The sequence below is a fragment of the Lolium perenne genome, chromosome 6, assembly GCF_019359855.2.
Source record: "Lolium perenne isolate Kyuss_39 chromosome 6, Kyuss_2.0, whole genome shotgun sequence".
Taxonomy (NCBI): Eukaryota; Viridiplantae; Streptophyta; class Magnoliopsida; order Poales; family Poaceae; genus Lolium; species Lolium perenne.
This window is the reverse complement of record NC_067249.2, coordinates 42,074,568-42,092,856: the sequence shown is the minus strand read 5'-3', so window position 1 is coordinate 42,092,856 and position 18,289 is coordinate 42,074,568. Positions and strand designations below refer to the sequence as shown.

Below are 18,289 nucleotides of genomic sequence, written 5' to 3'. Positions count from 1 at the left end.
GCGCTGTTCCGTGAACGGCGTGACTCGATCGAGCGCCGGCGGCGTGAGTCGATCGAGCTCCGGCGAGCAGCGACGGCGGAGGAGCGTCGACAATGGGAGGCGGCGCTTACGGCGCTATGGGGAGGCGGGCGGAGCAGTTGGCGGCGGCCAACGCGTTTGCGGCGGCGATGATGGAGGCGCCAACAGATGTGGAGGAGGAGGCGCCAATGGAGGAGGAGGAGGCCGAGGCGGAGGAGACCGAGGTGGAGGACGACGACGACGACGACGAGTTCGACTGGTCCGACGACGACGCCCCGCACCCGGACGAGACGGCCGATCAGCAACGCGCCCTCGTCGAGTCCTTCGAGTCGGAGAAGAAGCTCCAGACGACGCCCGTGCCCTCGAAGAGGCGCATATTCGTCGCGCCATCGAGCTCTCCCTCCGTGCGGCGCAGCGAGGACGGCGGAGGACGCGCGGCGGGAGCGGCACCGTCTGGCCACCGCCGAACGCAAGGAGAGGAGGCGCGCGCAGGAGGAGCTGCGGCGTAGGGGAGGCGACGACGGGGCGGGGCCGTCGAACGCGCCGCCGGGCGGTCAGTAGTCTAGGTTTAGATGAAATCTAGCCGTTTTCATTCAAACTTTGTAATATATAATCAAAATTGAATGAAAACCTTTATTTTCGTGCACAAATATTCATTTGGGGGCGGCGTTTGGGGGACGCGGCTGGGGAGCGACGTCCCCCAAACGCGGCACGAACAAAACACGTCCCCCAAACGCTCGATCCGGCGTGGTTTGGGGGACGCGACTGGAGATGCTCTAAATGACTTGGTGATAGAGGAAAGAATCTCATCAGGCTTGTGCTTGTCAATTTGGTACGCACATTCGAAGGTCCCTTAATTAGAAGAACGTGTTTGCATTATTGCGCCGACGGCCACATGAATCGTCTTCCCAGCAGAATCATCATATACGCAGTTGAGCCGAACTCTACCTGGCAAACCGAAAAACGCACCGACTCAAGAACATGTAGTCATGTGCTAGCAAAGTCTTCAGTTGCTCACGCCACGTCTGGCAGAGCGAATCGTAAAGCATCCACCTCCAGAAAAGGGTAAACATTAATCCTCCAAAACTCAAGTTTGAAATGCATACAAACTCACATCCAGACATGCTAGTAAACAACACAAGCAGAGAAGGAAGAATCATCACTTCATTATAGCCTCATCAACGGCATCTATACTCCGACAATTGAGAACATGAGTACACCGAACAACCACATCCACTTCAGCACATACCGTATGGTATTCCTATAAAATCGCCCATTCAACTTTTGCTACCAATCATCTACCTAGACATCACACAAGGAGCCATGCAAGGGCAACGCAATGCAAGTATACTACCAAAATAAAGAGAGGTTGAAACAAGGCCACCGAGGAAGACCATGATCTGATTCATGTGATCTGCATCATGAGATCATCCTCTGATTCATCATTCATGTGATCAGCATCATGAGATGCTGTGATAGAACACGGACAATACCGATTGCCGAAGCCTCAAGAGTGAAGACGCACTGATGGCAGGCAGCTCACGCCCTCTTCATAGCGCTGATACGAGCAGCCAGTTCATCAAAGTCCGGCATTCTTGGGTGCACGTTGCCCCTAGACGTGTCCGGCTGCAGCGACAGGGACCGAGCAGGAGGAGGAGTCTTCGGCTTCGCAACTGGGGAGTCAGATTCCGTGGGCAGAGATACGGCTCTTTCTGGATGGTCTCTGCTGGATCGTTCTCTGTTGCCATCGGCAGGCTGATCGGCTCGAGGTCGAGGGGTCCGGGATTTTGTCCTTGTCCTGTGCTCCTCCTCCCTCTCCATGCCCTTCTTGCTGTAGTGCCTCAGAAGCTTATCCATCATCCTTTCCTCGTCGTCGTGGCTGCCGCCTTCACGGGGATGGGCACTCCTGCTCCTGTGTTTCCGATGCGAGCTAGGTGCCCGCGGCAGAAGGTTGCCGAAGTCAATCGCATTGTCCGTCTCATCTTCCTCTGTCTGGTAGTCACTGCCGCTTGCTGACCCATTCTGCCTGCTTGAGTGCTTTCGTCGTTCGTAGTCCTCATGGTGACCATTCCTGTTGCTTGAGCGTCTTGTTCGGCCACCAGGTGTTTGGTTTGCCGCATTTTCATCATTAGTCACTTCATCGTACGCTGAGCGTCTTGTTCGGTCACCAGGTGTTTGGTTTGCCATATTTTCATCATTCATCGCTTCATCATACGCTGAGCGTCTTGTTCGGCCACCAGGTGTTTGGTTTGCAATCTTTTCATCGCTACCCACTTCATTGTATGGAGAACCATGTACAGGTGGCTTGGTACTTCTCCTTCTAACTGAGACAGGCCGAGGTGCATCATCAGCAGCCAGACCATCTCTCCGGTGACCTGTCGCTTCTGAACCATTATGCCTGTACCCATTAGCAGCTTCATTTGTCAGATTTTCATGCGCAGATTTCATGTTAGTGTTGGGCTTAACATAGGGAGGCCGCATATTGACTGCCTTCTTCTCTGGCATTTGCTGCTTATCCTGCACAGACTGTCCAAACTCTCCTATATGCCGTGCTTGATTATACAAACCAATATTATCATCTTCAGCAGGCTTCTCACTCATTGCTCTGTATGGCTTAGAATAGGGAGGAACTTTGTTTGCTGTGTTACCGTTCAACGTGCTAGCTGACTCAGTTCCTTGCTTTTCCAGGCCCAGGGTTTTAAGCCCCAAGTCAGCATGTCCCCAATTATGATCAGTGCCACCAGCCATGTGGGATCGATGGTACCCATTTTTCTTCTCGGTGTCCTTTAGTTCAGTGTATGGAGGAACTATCTTCTTGATTTCTCTCTGAAGAGGTTTTGCCGCAGCAACCTCCTGTTTCTTTGAGCCATTAAGATCCAACTCCTCTGCATTCATCAGTTCCCTCCAAGATTGACCACCCTTTTTCTCATCTTTCTTGACATCTGTTGGACCATTCCTTCGCTTCATGTCCAAAGGAAGGACATCATTATCCATATGCTTCTTCTCAGTAGGTTTATCTGAATAGTTCTTCCTGCTTCTCTCGCCAACTTGACCAACACAATCAGGAACAACATGAATATCTTTTGGCTTTATCTGAACTTCCTGCCTCCGGTCACGCCCTTCAGGTATGGATTTAGATTTCCTTTCAAGCACAGCATGCTTGTCAACCTTGTGTCCATTGCGCCCTGATGCTTCAACCTCTACACCATTAAATGAACCCTTCTTCAGAAGATCCTGATGAGAAAAAGAAAATCACAAGTAAATGACCGCACACATAATTAGTAAATGAGCATTAAAGTAGTTACTAAAAAGATTGGATGATACAATCCAGTAAGTTCACTAAAATATGCAGTACCTTTTTATTTTGAGGTACACCAGATATCTTCCGTTCGATTTCCTTGATATTAAATGGGAGTGCGAATTCTTCAATAATGTCTTGCATCACCAGCAACTTCTCCTCTTTAGTAAATGACTTGTTCTGCAGCTTCTGAACAAACTGTCCACAGAATTGTCAAGTTAATCAGCATGGTGCAACAAAAGGGAGCAGCTCAAACACAAAAAGGGACAGCGTGATATGTACCTCAGAGCTAACAAATGGTTCAATGGAAGCCCCATATCTCTCTGTGAATACATGTCGGAGGTCACACAGTTCAGGCAAGTCGGGGTATCTTGCAGCAGCGAAAATCAGAGTTGACACAGGTTCCAAGGCTTCGTGAGGGCATTCACTGTAAATATACCACCAAAGGTTAGTGACCAGTCACATAAGGAACTTCTGTAATCTTAAATGAATGCAATCAGAAGCATTCCTAAGTTCTGTAAGGCGTGCAGACTTAACCTGATATGGTCAAATATAAACAAAACACATCTAGTAATTTTTTTTGCATATATTCCATATTTCCCTGATAAAGTAAGTTTCGACAAAAATAATATGAACTATCCGCAGCTATAAGAGTTGGGAAATATACAGGCACATCAGCACAATTCTGCGAAAACTAGTATATGCTGATTTGCAGTTTACAGATCCTCTACAACGTTGGAAACTCCACGCAAGAAGTTACCGAAAAGAGGAAATGCTAATTTGCTTGATTAGCTTAGTTAGCTACACTGAGTGAATTTGATTCATTTTAGGTTTCAACCTGGAGGATACATACTCATGACAAAATTGGAGTATGGTTTGCATTGTGCAGAAAATAATTCAGAGAGTGAAGCTACATATATCAGGCATCTGCATTGTAGTCATCGAATGAAACACATGACAGCCAAAACAGAGTTGTCAGGGGTTGCAGCATTGTTCAGCATGTCCTTTGCTAACAATCTCGTACAAATCGTAGGTACCTCTGTTTCTGCAGGATGTTGAGCTGCTTGGCTATGTACTCGCAGTACTGCTCAATCACATCGTAGTTTGACGCCTGGTTCATCTCCACAATCAGTTCTTCCATCTGCAATCCAGGAGGAAACATTCATCAATGTATACATAGAGGTCTTCATGCTCAACATCGTGAAACATTGCGGTGTCTGCGCCAAGCTAAATTCCTTTGTAGGAACACTAGCTAGTGATAATTACTACTGAACAATGCAAGCTGGTGAGCTGAGTAGGCAGGCTGTACCCGTCCGAAGGCGTGCGACTCCAGGCCGTTGGTGATGAGGTCGGCGACGTCCTTCCTGAGGAACTTGACCATGGCCTGCTTCTTCCGCCGCACCAGATCCAGCCGGGTCCGGGTGCATTTGATCGCGTGCTTGCTGCATCATACGGCGGTAACAAAATCAGCAATTAGAAGGAGAGGAAACACAAACACGGCATCGAATCAGAAACAGCTGCGATTCTAATCGAGGATGCAGCAGCTCGAACAAGCAACACAATCCCCAAAACGGTAGATTCCCAACCCAGCAAACCTGGAAGACCAGACACAGAATCAGCAGCAAAGCTGGAACACATGTAAAGCACAGAATCAGCAGCAAAGCTGGAACACATGTAAAGCAACAGCGACACGAATCAAGAAGCAGACGAGCACCGAAGATGGGGAAAACTAGGCGAGCACGAAATTCAGCTAAGAAATTGAAAAAATCCGGGCAGCTCAAGAACCACGGCTGCGACAGCCCAGGAGCCGAACGAATGCCGGTTCCTGGCATCGACAAATCGGTGCCCTACTAACTCGAAAATCTGAACAAACCATCTACCCAAAAAAGAAACAGCAAGCAAGCGAGCTTCAAGGGCTGAAGCTCCCACGAACCTGAACCGAATCGGCGGAAAGTAAGGGATCCATGGCCGTACCATTTGTTGTGGAACTTGGAGTTGAGCAGGCTGTCAAACATCTTTCACCTCCCTTGCCGCCGCCTCCTCCTTCCCCCTTACCTTGCCTCTCTCTCTCTTCGCCTCCCTCCGCTTCGATTAGCGGCAGGCGAGAAGACGAGGGTGGAGAGAGCAAGCGGCCGCCTGCTGCCAATGGTGGAGAAATTGGGAGCAGAGAGATGGTGGGGTGGGGGAAGTGGAGGTGGAGGTGGTGGAGGTGGTGGAGAAGAAAGACCAACAAATCTATGTTAGCTAGCTGGTGCTGAACAGAGGCCAGGTGTCCCGGAAGCCTCCCTTCTGTTTGTTTGTCTACAAGATTTTGACTGGAATTTCTTTTCTTGGAGGAAAATTTGAGACGAAGAAAAGCTTCTAGATAGAGTCAGAGCGAGTAACTGATCTTGGAAATTTATTTATGCTCCTTTCAGTTACAATTGTCCATTTGTGGCGCAGTTACCATGTGATGATGTGTGAATGGTTGCATTGCATGGACTCGAGCCCATTTCATTTCAACTTCAAGTTGTGCAATGGAGAGGCAGACAAAAAGTTTCCTAGGAGGCCTAACCTCCATGTGCAATTTCGATAAATTTAAAAAGCTTCTGCAGCCATGCTTGATGATTCACCATGGCCAAAATGACAATAAAACGTGTGGAGGGAATGGATGGTGCAAAATTAGGGTTTTTACTCCTCTCCGGCATTTAAGGATGACTTCCTGTTTTGCTGCCTTTCCTTTTGGCAGATAAATTTACTCTCAGTTTGTCGGTGATTTCAACTTCAAAAATTATAGGCAAAAAATGAATATATAATGCATTTAAGCATGTACGTTTTGTACAGCACTCACCAGACTGGACCCCCACTCAGATTAAAATAAAGAGGTGCCTGCCAACAAACGGTTGTGCGTCACCACCAGCATATGTCCACTTTCAAGACTTCACATGTAATCCATGATAGGTGAAGAATCTTAATCGCAGCTGATTACTCTTATTTAAGGCTGTCAGTAGTGCTAGTACATGTACATCGCACAGATTATAATCTTATCATTTCTCCACTCCACCAGACATAATGCTGACTAATCTCCGGCTCCAGTCATGAACCGGTTGATGGAAACATATCGTAATTGGTCCTTCTTTGTATGTCCTTGTCTTGTTTGTGCGTAGATGCTTCTAGAATCGCGATAGAGATAAAAGCGTTTCTACTACATGTTTTATAACTATATACTAGAAAAAAAGGAGAACAAATGGTTGGATGGTCACGAAGGCAGTATTACAGATTCATCGAACAAATGTTTTCAATCTCTGTGTTATCGGCACTTCATATTGCTTTTCTTTTCTATTGAAAAGCATCAAACACCTCCTCTATGATCTCCTACACCTCATTTTCCCCAATTTCCATGCCAACACTGAATGCCTCAAGTAGTGTGCTACTAATGTTAACCCCATTTTCCTTCAACATGTTCACATCCGAGGTAGTAACCAAATGCAAATTTAAACTACACAATTCAAAAACTAAAAGAACTAAGCAACATGACCAAATTGTCTCACAATTTCATCAAAAGGGGAGAAATTCTACCTCTTTCACATTTTCTTGAACATGCTAGGGGTGTGGCCGACGTTGATACGAGCGTCGGGGCACCATCGTCAGCGATGGAGTTGGCTAAAGCTTTCGTCCTCGATCTGACACCTTCTTTGTCTTCGTCGGCCCGTTTGACACAGATTTCGGTCGCCCCCTAGACGACACCGCTTTGCCAATGATTGTCGCCGCTACCATCGAAGTGAGGGTACGATTGGAGCTCACAGTCACAAGGGGACCGACTCCTTGCATGATGTCATTGCCCGCCGCTTTCGTTTCATCATGGAGGCGATAGGATTGGGCGGCGCTATCGGGGCACCGGTGTTGGCACGCTTGGGAGAGCCATGATGGCCATTTAGCGATGCGCCCGGAAGGGGCGGTAGCATGGAGATTGGCAGCGGGTGAGCGACAAGACGCCGGCCCAAATCACCCCTTCCACCAACAACCGTGAGTGATGGGTGAGCAGGAACTCCGACAAGGTTTTTGTGCGCCCAATTTCCAACACTTCCAAAAATTACTTCCGGGCCAAAATGTATTTACTAGATATACCTGGGCCGTTTTTTCTCAAAACCCGGAAAGTAACTGTTATTTTTTCAGGCCCAAAATTATGTGGATATGCTAGAGATCCCCTGAGGTTAGGGCATGTTTGTAGCACGTTTGGTGTGGTCCGTTGCGTGGTAATTCTCGATTAAGCATCGATGTGTCATCATACTTAAGAGCTTATTTAATTCAAAGAATTTGTAAAAGAATTGTATAGGATTCATACCCATAGGAATTTTTTTCTACAGAAGTCATTTTATTCAAAGGATTGAACCATTCAAACTTCCTATGAATTTCCTTCGTACACTACAATTTTATAGGATTTCTAACAAGAGATTAGACCCCTTGTAAACTTTTCTATATGTCTATGACAACTAGGACGTGCACTCAATCCCTTTAGAAATATTCTGCATTTTTCATGTGATGCAATCAAGCGTTTTTATAGGATTCACATGTCACGACATACCGTTTGTACGTTTTTCCTATTCCTTTGTTTTAAATTCCTTTAAAGCAAACAGGTCCTAAAAATGGTAAAGGAAAATAAATGAATTTTTAGACAACTTCAAAATCTGGAACTTTAGACGACAAATGCGGAATGAGCAACAGATCATTAGATGGAATAGGCAGCGGCTTTCTTGACACTACATCTCATCTAAGCCAGTGTCCATTAAATCGACACTGTGCGTCATCAAGATTAGTTGGCAGAGGTACCAGATCTATTAGCCTCTCTGGGTCAGGCTGCAAATTAAGTAAAGTAGAGTCGATTAATTGGTCTCTCGACTGGCTAACCGAAGGAACCCTGTCAGTACACCACCGGTTGACAGGCAGGCAGACAAGGGCGTCAGGAGTCTCGACGCTGCCACATGCTTTGCTGCCGCCGACCCATGCGCATGCATGCAGCTCCTGACTTCCGGTGATGCTTTGCAGGGAAAACGTGGAGCTTTTATTTTCTTGGAAAGAACTTCGTGAGACAAGTAGATGTTTTTCTCTTTTACATTGTCCGATTGTAAGATTAGGTTGCGCTATATTTTGAAGAACATTTTTATCTACTCAGACGCCTAACTATGATGGATTTTGTTGCTTTTTTTTTGCGAAGAAGTCACAGACATAAATTAAAGTCAACCAATTCTTTTGAAGCCATCTTAGAATAGAAAGAAAATTACGCATATATCCTGAGGGAAATCACCTCCGCTCTATCAATCTCTAGCGGTACACCGTGTGTGAACCTCACCGTTGCCTCTTGACCTTCGGACCACATCGCAGCCAGGAAAACGGTTTTGATGTGGCAACCGAGAAGTCTTCGGTCGGAGCCAGAAGATGTTGGCGATAACGATGTGTGAAATAGAGCATTGTCCCATAGAAGAAATTGATGAAAAGGGTTCGATGAACACCCCGAATCAAGCCAGACAAATCCCCCGAGACTAAACTCATTATTTCCGACACGAAGCCAAAGCAGGACGAACTTCACTTGTTGGAGAAGAACCATCTTTGAAAAAGAAACCTAGATCCACAAGTCCAGAAGAGCAACGGCCAACCGATTAATTACCTGCCCTCCTCAACACCACCGGGGCAGAGAGCACCGTCGACAAGGTGTCGACGAGGTTTCTGGGAAACTTTGTTCTTGACGCCGCTACCTTTTGAACATAAACTAACTCTTGGGACCTAACTACATGGCCACAAATTTTTGTTGCAGCCAAATTCAGTTAGTGATCCACTAATTTGTGCTTCGAAATTGCGTGAACTGTGAACCAAATACAGCTGATCTAAGCAGATTATACCTGATGGTTAGTTTACCGTTAGAACATTCGAGTGCGTTGGTGCTACTCCTGCTAGTATGTGGAACCGTGGACATGATTGGATGCCCTGTTCGGATATCCTCAAGCTCAACCGTCTGCGGTGCATACGCAACGACGCACACAAGACACAACTGGAATTGGAAGGCAGCGGCAGAAAGCCGGAAAAGTGGGCAACACGACGGATCCTGGGTGCAACGGTCAGATTTTGGGTCGTAAATGATGGGCGCGCGGGGAGGACCACCGGAACCGGATCAGGACGAGGCGAAAGGCGAGACCCGGCCGGGCCGGCGGCCGAGCTCGCGCTCGGTGCTGGTGGTGGAGCACCACACCACGTCGTCGTCCACGGGTGGTCCACCGCCATTAACAAAGTGTTTAGGGCATCTCCAACCGCGCGACCCATCCCGCGCCCGCGCGTCCGGATGGGTCGAAACGGACAAAAACCCGGCCCAACGCGGGGACGCACCGCAAAAGCGGACGGCCGCGGCGTCCGGAACGACGCAAACCCGGCCCAAATCTGGGCTAGGTTTGCGTGGCCGCGGATGGCACGCGCCGTCCGCTTGCGTCCGCGCGCTGGTCGCCTCGTCTCCCTTGGGCCCACCTGTCGGTGACCAGGGAGTCTAATAAATGGGGGCGGAGGATCGGCCCTCCACTCCGCCTCCCCACTCCACTCCTCGAGCAAAACCGCCGCCATGGCCCCGGCGACGGTTCGCTCCGAGCCAATGACGACGAGGCCGCAGCTAGCCGGCGTCCGCCGTCGGCGCTGCGGCCGGAGGAACCGCGGCGGCCTCCACATCGGAGAGGCCGCCCGCGGCGGTGCGGCATTGCCGCAACCGCCGCCTCTCCTCATCGAGCCCAAGCCGGAGTCCTCGGAGGAGGACCGGACCTCCGCGCCGCCCCGATCATCTCGGCGGCGGAGGAGAGGCGAAATGGCCGCACCTCCATGCGGCCATTCGCACCTCCGAGATGGAGGAGGCGGCCGGCAGGAGGTCGAGGAGGCGGAGGGCGGGAGCTCTACGCCTGTGCCCGCCGGGCGCGACGGGAGGAGGAGGAGGCGGCGCGGCGGGAGGAGGCCGTGCGCCGCGCCGACGGCAGCGCCGCCGGGAGGACAGTGCCGCCGGCTGGAGGAGGCGGCGCCAGGAGGCCGTGCACCGCCGCCGGCAGAGAGGCGACAGCCTCCGGGAGGAGGCGGCGCGGGTGGCTCCGGACCCCCACTCGCCGTGGGAGGAGGCCCCGTGGTCTCCGTGGCCGCGATCCCGGCGCGCGGCCGAGCCACAAGCGCCTCGCCGCCCGGGACGTCGTCCACGACGACGACGTCGCCGCCGACGACGCCCACAGGGGCTAGGCGGCGCACCGGCGGCCACCGCCCATATAGGGGCTTCTTTTGTTAGTTTTATTTGCCCAAAATAGGGCTATGTACTAAATTTGCCCAAAATAGGGCATATGTTTAATATAATTTCGTTTAAATTCGATTTTTGTTTGGTTTTCGTTTTTCTCCGTTTTATGCGATGCGTCCGCGCGTGCTAGCGCGACCCAAACGGACACGCGGACGCGGGACGCTGTCCGCGTGTCCGGGCGGCGACCCAAGCGGCCCAAAACGGACGGCCCAGCGCGTCTGTTTGGGTCGCGCGGTTGGAGATGCCCTTAGTGCGCGTTAAAAGGTGGCGTGGCGTGCGGACGGAGGCCGCGCTTGCTCGGCTCGGATGACGACTGTCGGGCGCGTGGATGTGGTGTGGTGGTCCGTCCGTTCTAGCCGTTCCAAATCATCGGCTCCATTTTCCCGTTTCTTTCGCCTGCACTCGCCCAACGTTTCCCTTCGAGTGGAGGAAGAACCGAGCTGAACTCCGGCATGGGCTGCTGATGGACCTGGACCTCCTTTCCTGAATAAAAACTGGGACTGGACTGGATCCGGCTGTATTCTGACGACAGGCGGCGGTGGCCACACTATTTTTTACACTACCTCTATTGCGCTGGCCTGATAGCCTGCTACCACGCTGCAGCTAGGGCCGGCCAATACTTGCCATAGGACAACGATAAAATACTAGCCTCATAGTAGAGTTCTAAAAAAAAAGTAGAGTTCTCAGATTTAGCTCAAAAATAAAGCCTCATATTAGTTATTTCTCATATGCTAAAAAAGTAGTTAATTCTCAAATGCAAAAAAACCTTTACTATTAAACTGAAATACGACATGATGGTTGGTGATGGTAGGTCTTACCGCAAAAAAAAAAAAAAAAAACGGTACGACTATTGTTTACGCATGCCCCGTCCGAGAAACCACGCGATGCAGGATAGGCCGATCCTAGATCCCATCGACCTAAAGAATCGGACGCACTTGAATGGAACGATGTAATAGTTTGCAGATCAAGAGATACCAAACAGGCCAATCCGACTAGAATTCTAAGAGCATGTCTAACAGGCCCCGTATAACCCGCCCACCCCGTAAAATTTCGGCGACATACGGGGCAGACGCGGTTTGGGCCGTCTAGCAGGCCCCGTATTCGGGCCGCCCCGTTTCGGCGGAATACGGGGCCCAGGAAATCGGCCCCGTCGCCCCGTACATATAGTGGGCGCAGGTGCGAGTGAGGGGTTAACCCCTCACTCGCAACCCTAGCTCCGCCGTGCGCCGCCGCCTCCTCCTCATGCTCCGGCGAGCAATTAGCCGCTCCTCCGCGCCGCATTCCACCCCCAAGCCAGGATGGACGATGGTACCGGCAGGACCCGCCGCTCAAGCCGATGAGCGGCGAAGCGTTCGAGAAGTGGCGCGCGCAGTGGCAGCGCGACCGCGCGGCGATGGTGGCATGGAGGGCCACCATCGGCAGCACCAGCGGCGGAGGAAGCGGAGGCGGCGAGGAGGAAGAGGAGGCGGCAGAGGAGGAGGCGGCCTTCCGCCGTGCGGTGGCCGAATCCGAGGCGGATGCCGCCGAGAAAGCTCGGGCGGAGGCAGAGGAGCAGGCGGCGGCCATCGCCGCCGTCCAGGAGTTCGAGGCGCGGCAGGCGCGGGAGGCGCGGGAGGAGGCGGCGAGGATCGCCTTCATCCCCTACGTCATCCTTGACGACTAGACGTAGGTTGATCCGTAGTTAGATGTAGTATGATCCCTAGTATGATCGGAATGTATGTATGATCTGTAGTATGATCAATGAAGATGAACTTCCCGGGGTTTTTATTTTTGAAAATACGGGGCGAAATACGGGGTCTGCTAGACGGAATGGCTCGAAATGGAGCAGTTTTTCGATACGGGGCGAAATAAGAGACTTATACGGGGCAGCGAAATACGGGGCCTGTTAGACATGCTTAACTTGGCCACCTAGCTAGCGGACCACGTACAAACCAAATCTGAAGAAATCTTTACAATCTAGTCGGTTCTTCTTTCCTTCATGCTTAAGTACAAGAGATAATTTTCTAACTGACAACCAAGGACGGATTAACCCAAGTCAAAAAAAAGGGACGGCTTAACCCGGTCGACCAAGCGGAAAGAATATTCGATAGGGTTATAAAGAATCAAATACCAGGGTAAGTTGGTACGCTTTGTACGAAAAAAGTGGTACAATTTTCAGTTTATGAAACGTAAAACGGGCTTGTAAAAATATTCGTTCAGTCAAAACTGCTGCAACTGCCTCCCGATCAGAATAAAACTATTCTTAGGAAAACCATAGACAGATGAGGCGATCGTACCATCTAACTGCTTAGCTAAATGCATGGGATATACTCGTAGCAACACACGGGTATTCTGCTAGTAGTACTATATACATCAGATTTCCCTCAAAAACAGTAATACCTCATCTACAAACCAAGTTTCCCAATACTACGTTCAAGCAATGCAGGAGAAGTATAAATTCACATTTCTCTTTTACAAATTTGCTTGTTATAAACACAAATGTTGCCGGGTTAAGTTGGTTTCGAGACGACTCGATTGGGCCCGAGCCTAGACCGGCCAAATTATGTATTTCTTTGTTCTTAAAAGTTTTCCTATCTATGTTGTCGATACCTTGCCCTACTTTCGTTTGTACAACTAATCAAATAAAATCGAGTGGACAAGAAACATACAATTTCTACTAGATACCCACATACGTGATCAAATCAAATCCAATCAACACCAAATGTAAGTCTCTACTATGAATACACATGCATGTTACAAAAAGCAGGGGAATCAAAGCATATTTAGCAGATACCGGATATGCCCCACGGCCCGGATAATTTCTGCAGATTTTGGGTACAAAATACCCATCCCCTGCACCACACATTGTCTACGCCGCCGCATTCCTCTCCTCCTCCGGTGCATCCTCCACGTACTCCGGCGAGACTCCGAGGATCTATGGTGTACGTGGCCTCCCATGGCACTGTTGGCTTCTCCGCGCGGAGGTGCGTCCATGGGGGTTTGGCTATCGGGGGAGCTCCCATGCGCCACCCCCACCCCCCCCCCCGCCCTCACTAATGACACGGAGGCAGGGAGTTCCCGCACGCCACCTCTCTGTCTCGGAGGGTCTCCCAGGTTTTCTTACTCCTGAACTTGCCGAGGGCTTCGCCATCCGCGCGCTGTATCAGTTCTCCGAGAGCGTGGGTTCCAGAAATATGTCCTCGAATCGGATTGCCTCTCAATGATCCAGCGCATCAATTCTTCAGTTCAAGATCGCTCCTGGTAGGAATTGTGGAACACGATATCAAGGTACTGGCGAAGGGGTTTATCTCGTGCTCCTTTAAGCATGTGAATCGTAGTCTGAATGTCGCTGCACATCTTTTAGCTCGCGCCTCTTGTCGTGATGTTTGTAATTTTTCTTTCCATGTTATCCCGGATTTAATCCGGGCCGAACATTGTAATGGTGTTATTTAATCAATAAAGCGCGATATTCTCTCAAAAAAATAACATGGACGCGCGGGTTGGCACTCGCGGTAAGCTAGATCCTGCTGTGCACTCTTCCTAACGGCATCTTTAACGCGGCGACGCATTTAATTGTCCGCGAGGGTCCGTTTATGTTGCCTCGCGGACACGAAAATAACCAGTTTTTTGTCCGCGCGTCCGTTTGCGTCTGGGGGTGACACATTTAATTGTCCGCGAGCGTCCGTTTGCGTCACCCCGCGGGCGCGAAAATGACCGTTTTTTTTTACCGCGCGTCCGTTTGCATCTGGGGGTGGCTCCAGCAGGCCGACGGATTTTTTCTATTTGTTTTTTCTCTTCTCCATTTGGGAACATAGTTCCAAACATTACATATTGGGAACATGGTTTTACACAAACTAATACATAATTTGGAAGATGGTTTACACAAACTAATACATAGTTTAAACCATGGTTGACACAAATTAAAATATTGAAAAATGAGGAAAGCCAGTAGTGTTGGTTCCGTATATTCGCTGCGAAGAAAGAACACTCACAGCCACTCCCAGGCATCCAAACTGGAAAATCCAGCTGGTGATGATAGCCCTGTTGGTCCTTCGAGGGAGAACATCCACAAACCGCCACTACTGGATTCAATTGGCTCGTTGCCATATTCGCTGCAAAGAAAGAACACTCTAACAGTTTTAACTGTCGGTGTCCGAGCCGGACTCGCCGGTGTGGTAGTGCCTGCGGAAGGCTATGTCGTCGAACACCTTGACGATCATCTCGCCGTCCCCCTCGTAGAGGAAAGTGAGCTGGCAGCCGGGCTCGAGCGCGAGGTCGCGAGCGAACTTGTCCCACCCCGTGTGCAGGTACATCTTGCCCTGCCCGTCGAATAAGACCTCGACAGGCCAACGGCAGAAGTTGCAGCTGGCCTTCCATAGCTGCAACTGGAACAGCTCGATGCCATCGACGAACTCGGCGAACTTGTCCGGGAGCCGCTTGATGCCGAGTGGGTCGTCGTCGCGGAGGAGGAACTCGAAGCAGCGTTCCTCCTGCGAAGACGAGGAGGGCGCAGACGACGGCGACCGTGGGGCCGTAGCTGCTCCACCAGACCACCACGGTGGCCCCTGCCCCGGCCCCGGGGGCGCCTGATACGTCTCCAACGTATCTATAATTTCTGATGTTCCATGTGTTGCGGTCAGAAACCCACCGGCGAGCAACGACGGGCAACACAGGAGAGCCGGGAGCAACTTAGGGCTGCGGCTGGTCCTGGTCCCTCCGAGCGACGGCCCGCAAAGACTCCGGCACGCACGTCCGATGCTGGTGCAAGGGCGTGCCACCTGACCTATACCTGGTCAGGAAGGTGATTGAGATGCCTTGCTTAGTTTCCTGCATGGCATACACGTAAACATTAAATACGAGCCTCGATCGGCTCTCGGGTTGTCCTGTGAATCGGCTCAAAGAGCTGATCCACCCATGATTCGCACGAGGTGTACGAATATATGGTGGTCCTGCTTGATCAAGATAAAGCTAAAACGATCTACGACGATTTAGGGTTTTCACCGCATAATCGGAACATCCTACTCGTGATTGAGCCTCGCGGCCGCGCACGGTGATCGTAAGCCGATCCTAGACAAGGCCTAAAAACCAACACGAAGTTGATCCCCGGAACATCCTGTCTAGGGCTAGCAAACTACACCCTGCGCGCCGCTGGATCCTTCAACCCTTTGTAAGGCCTAACTATGCAGATATTAAACTAATCCTTGAAGAACAAGGAGCAACCATAACGGATCGGATCTACTAAATAATGATCAAGCGGGGTGCCGCCCCTACGCCTAAGATAGGCGTAAGGGCGGCTAGATGTCTAAGGGTTGCACGACGATAGCATATGATACGAAGAACAATGCTAACCCTAACACATCTAAGATAACTACGTTGCTCGCCATCAAAAAGGCTTCAGTACGAGCAACGCATGAACAACGAATAAACTTGTACTGCCTAGATCGCAAGATGCGATCTAGGCAGCATGATGCTTACCCGGAAGAAACCCTCGAGACAAGGGAGTTGGCGATGCGCCTAGATTGGTTTGTGGTGAACGTGATTGTTGTTTATTTCATAAACCCTAGATACATATTTATAGTCCGTAGACTTTCTAACGTGGGAATAATCCCAACCGTGCGCGAGTCAAACTCTAACTAACCGACACGTATCCTACTAAATTACAGATACACGGGCAAACTAGCCCAAACTTTGCATAACAGGCCGATTCACGTATTTCTTCCATGTATATTCTTCAAGTCCATCTTGATCGCGGCCCACCTCTGATCCGGTCAAATTCTGGTGATAACACATGCCCCCCTGGTTTTGGAATTGATAATTCCAAAATCACTCTGCTTTTCTTCGTCGGGACATGTCGTGGCAGAACCGTTGCAGTATCCTTCATCATGATGCTTTGCCTCTTCCACTTCCGCGTGTCCTGGCAATTTTTTTTTTGTTCGGCACCACTTCCTCGGAAACTGCTATGGCATTGAATTTCCACTATATCCCATTTTATTTAACCGCTCCAAACAGTTTGCTCTCTCATCCCCTTCGCATTAGCACTCCAAAAGCCCTCCTGCGCAACCATGTCTTCTTCCTCCTCTGCCTCATCGGATCTTTCGACCCAATCCTCCTCCTCCCGCGAGCCAATGCCGGAGTGGAACCCGGAGGAGGCCCATGCGGCCAACATCCGCCGCGCCATCGAGGCCGGGGAGGAATCCAGCCATGATTTCTTCGTCTGGTCTGAGGACGACAAGTCCTCGACCGACGGGGAAAGTGACCTCCGCTTCCTCGCCGACGGGGAAACGGAGGGGGAGAGCGATGACGATCGCTTCTCCTGCGATGACTTCACCTCCGCCGAGGAGGAGGAGGAGGAGGAGGAGAAGGAGGAGGAGGAGGATGACACCTCCTCCGACGAGCCGCCGGCCAAGCGCTTCTGTCCCTGGCCGGGGAACCTCAGCGACTTCGACAGTGACGACGACGACGCTGACGAGGAGGATGAGGACAATGAAGGCCCGGCCGGCGGCCGCTGGAGCAGCGACGACGAGCCCGCCGGGAGTAGCGCCGATAGCGGCGACGACGGCGACGACGAGGGCAGCGACGGCCCGTAGATAGGACCATTAGCATAGGATCAGTAGTAGTAGACGGGGCAATGTATCCCCTAGTACTTCCTTTTGAGAGCAATCAGCTCTTTATGTAAGAAATCTTGCTTATCAATGAAGAATTTCCCCAATTTGATTTTGCCGATTTCCCTTGAGCTACTTTAGCCGATTTCCCCTCATACTGATTTTGCCGATTTGTCCACTTAGCCAATGCTTAATGAGCCGATAGCAACGCATCGGTCCTTCATAATTCATCCTTCAATTCTTCAACTGATGACTTTGAGATCTGGTGGATAATGTGGAGTCTTCAAGAAAGCCCTTAAACTCCTCCCACCAGGTCCAGTGATCCTCTTCTGCAAGAATTCACCATTTTTGAAGAAGGTTGCGACGAAGGATCAGCCGATGACACCCCAATCGGCTTCTAAAACAGAGCATCTACCAGACCAGCTGCCCCCCGAGCCTCAGTCAAGGCGAGAATATTGGTGAGGATGCACAGATCAGACAAAGGACTTTGAACTCAGGTAATTCTGAGACAGCCACCATGCCGAACGTAGCTGAGAAAGTGGCCAACTTAGCCAGGCCGACGGTAGATGCACCAGAGCCGATCACCTTTCTTCCTTTGAAAGCCGATATTGTAGATGAAGTACCAACGGCTTAACGAGCAAAGGGCTGCCTTGTATGCCAAAACTGACGTTTCTGCCAGTACTGCTGAACTGGCGCAAAGGGTTGGAAGTCCTCGAAGAGAAGGTTCAGGTACCAAAATTGGCTCATTGTTTACTCCCTCGAGGAAGCAGAAGGCATCACAGCTGAACTGAAAACCGACCTGGTCGAAATCCGTGTCTTGAACACGCAGCCGGTAGATCTTGTGTAAATGTACTAGAGTCGATGGCTGTGCATCGGCTTTGTTTCTTAGCTCTAAAGTCGATGTCCGTGCATCGGCTGTATACTATGTAAAAAAAATTTACTGGCCGATTTTCTATCGGCCCCCAATATTTCACCGCACATGTATCGCACATGTTCATCTGATTAGGTGCCCCCCGAGCCGAATACGCTGTGTAATCGCGGATATCGGCTCTGTAGTCAGCCAAGGCACTGTATTTGAACGTCGGCCCCGTTAGGACTAATGTT

General features: G+C 50.5%; 1 protein-coding gene across 1 annotated transcript; it reads right to left on the bottom strand.

Moving 5' to 3' along the window:
- Positions 1-1,164: 1,164 nt before the first annotated feature.
- LOC127308232 (uncharacterized) lies at positions 1,165-5,563 on the bottom strand. Its single transcript, XM_051339004.2, has 6 exons — positions 5,291-5,563; positions 4,626-4,758; positions 4,354-4,457; positions 3,599-3,743; positions 3,374-3,514; positions 1,165-3,252 (listed from the first exon to the last, which is right to left on the bottom strand). The coding sequence occupies exons 1-6, from the start codon at positions 5,329-5,331 to the stop codon at positions 1,558-1,560; spliced, it is 2,259 nt and encodes a 752-aa protein (XP_051194964.1). The 5' UTR covers positions 5,332-5,563; the 3' UTR covers positions 1,165-1,557.
- Between the last annotated feature and the right edge of the window lie 12,726 nt (positions 5,564-18,289).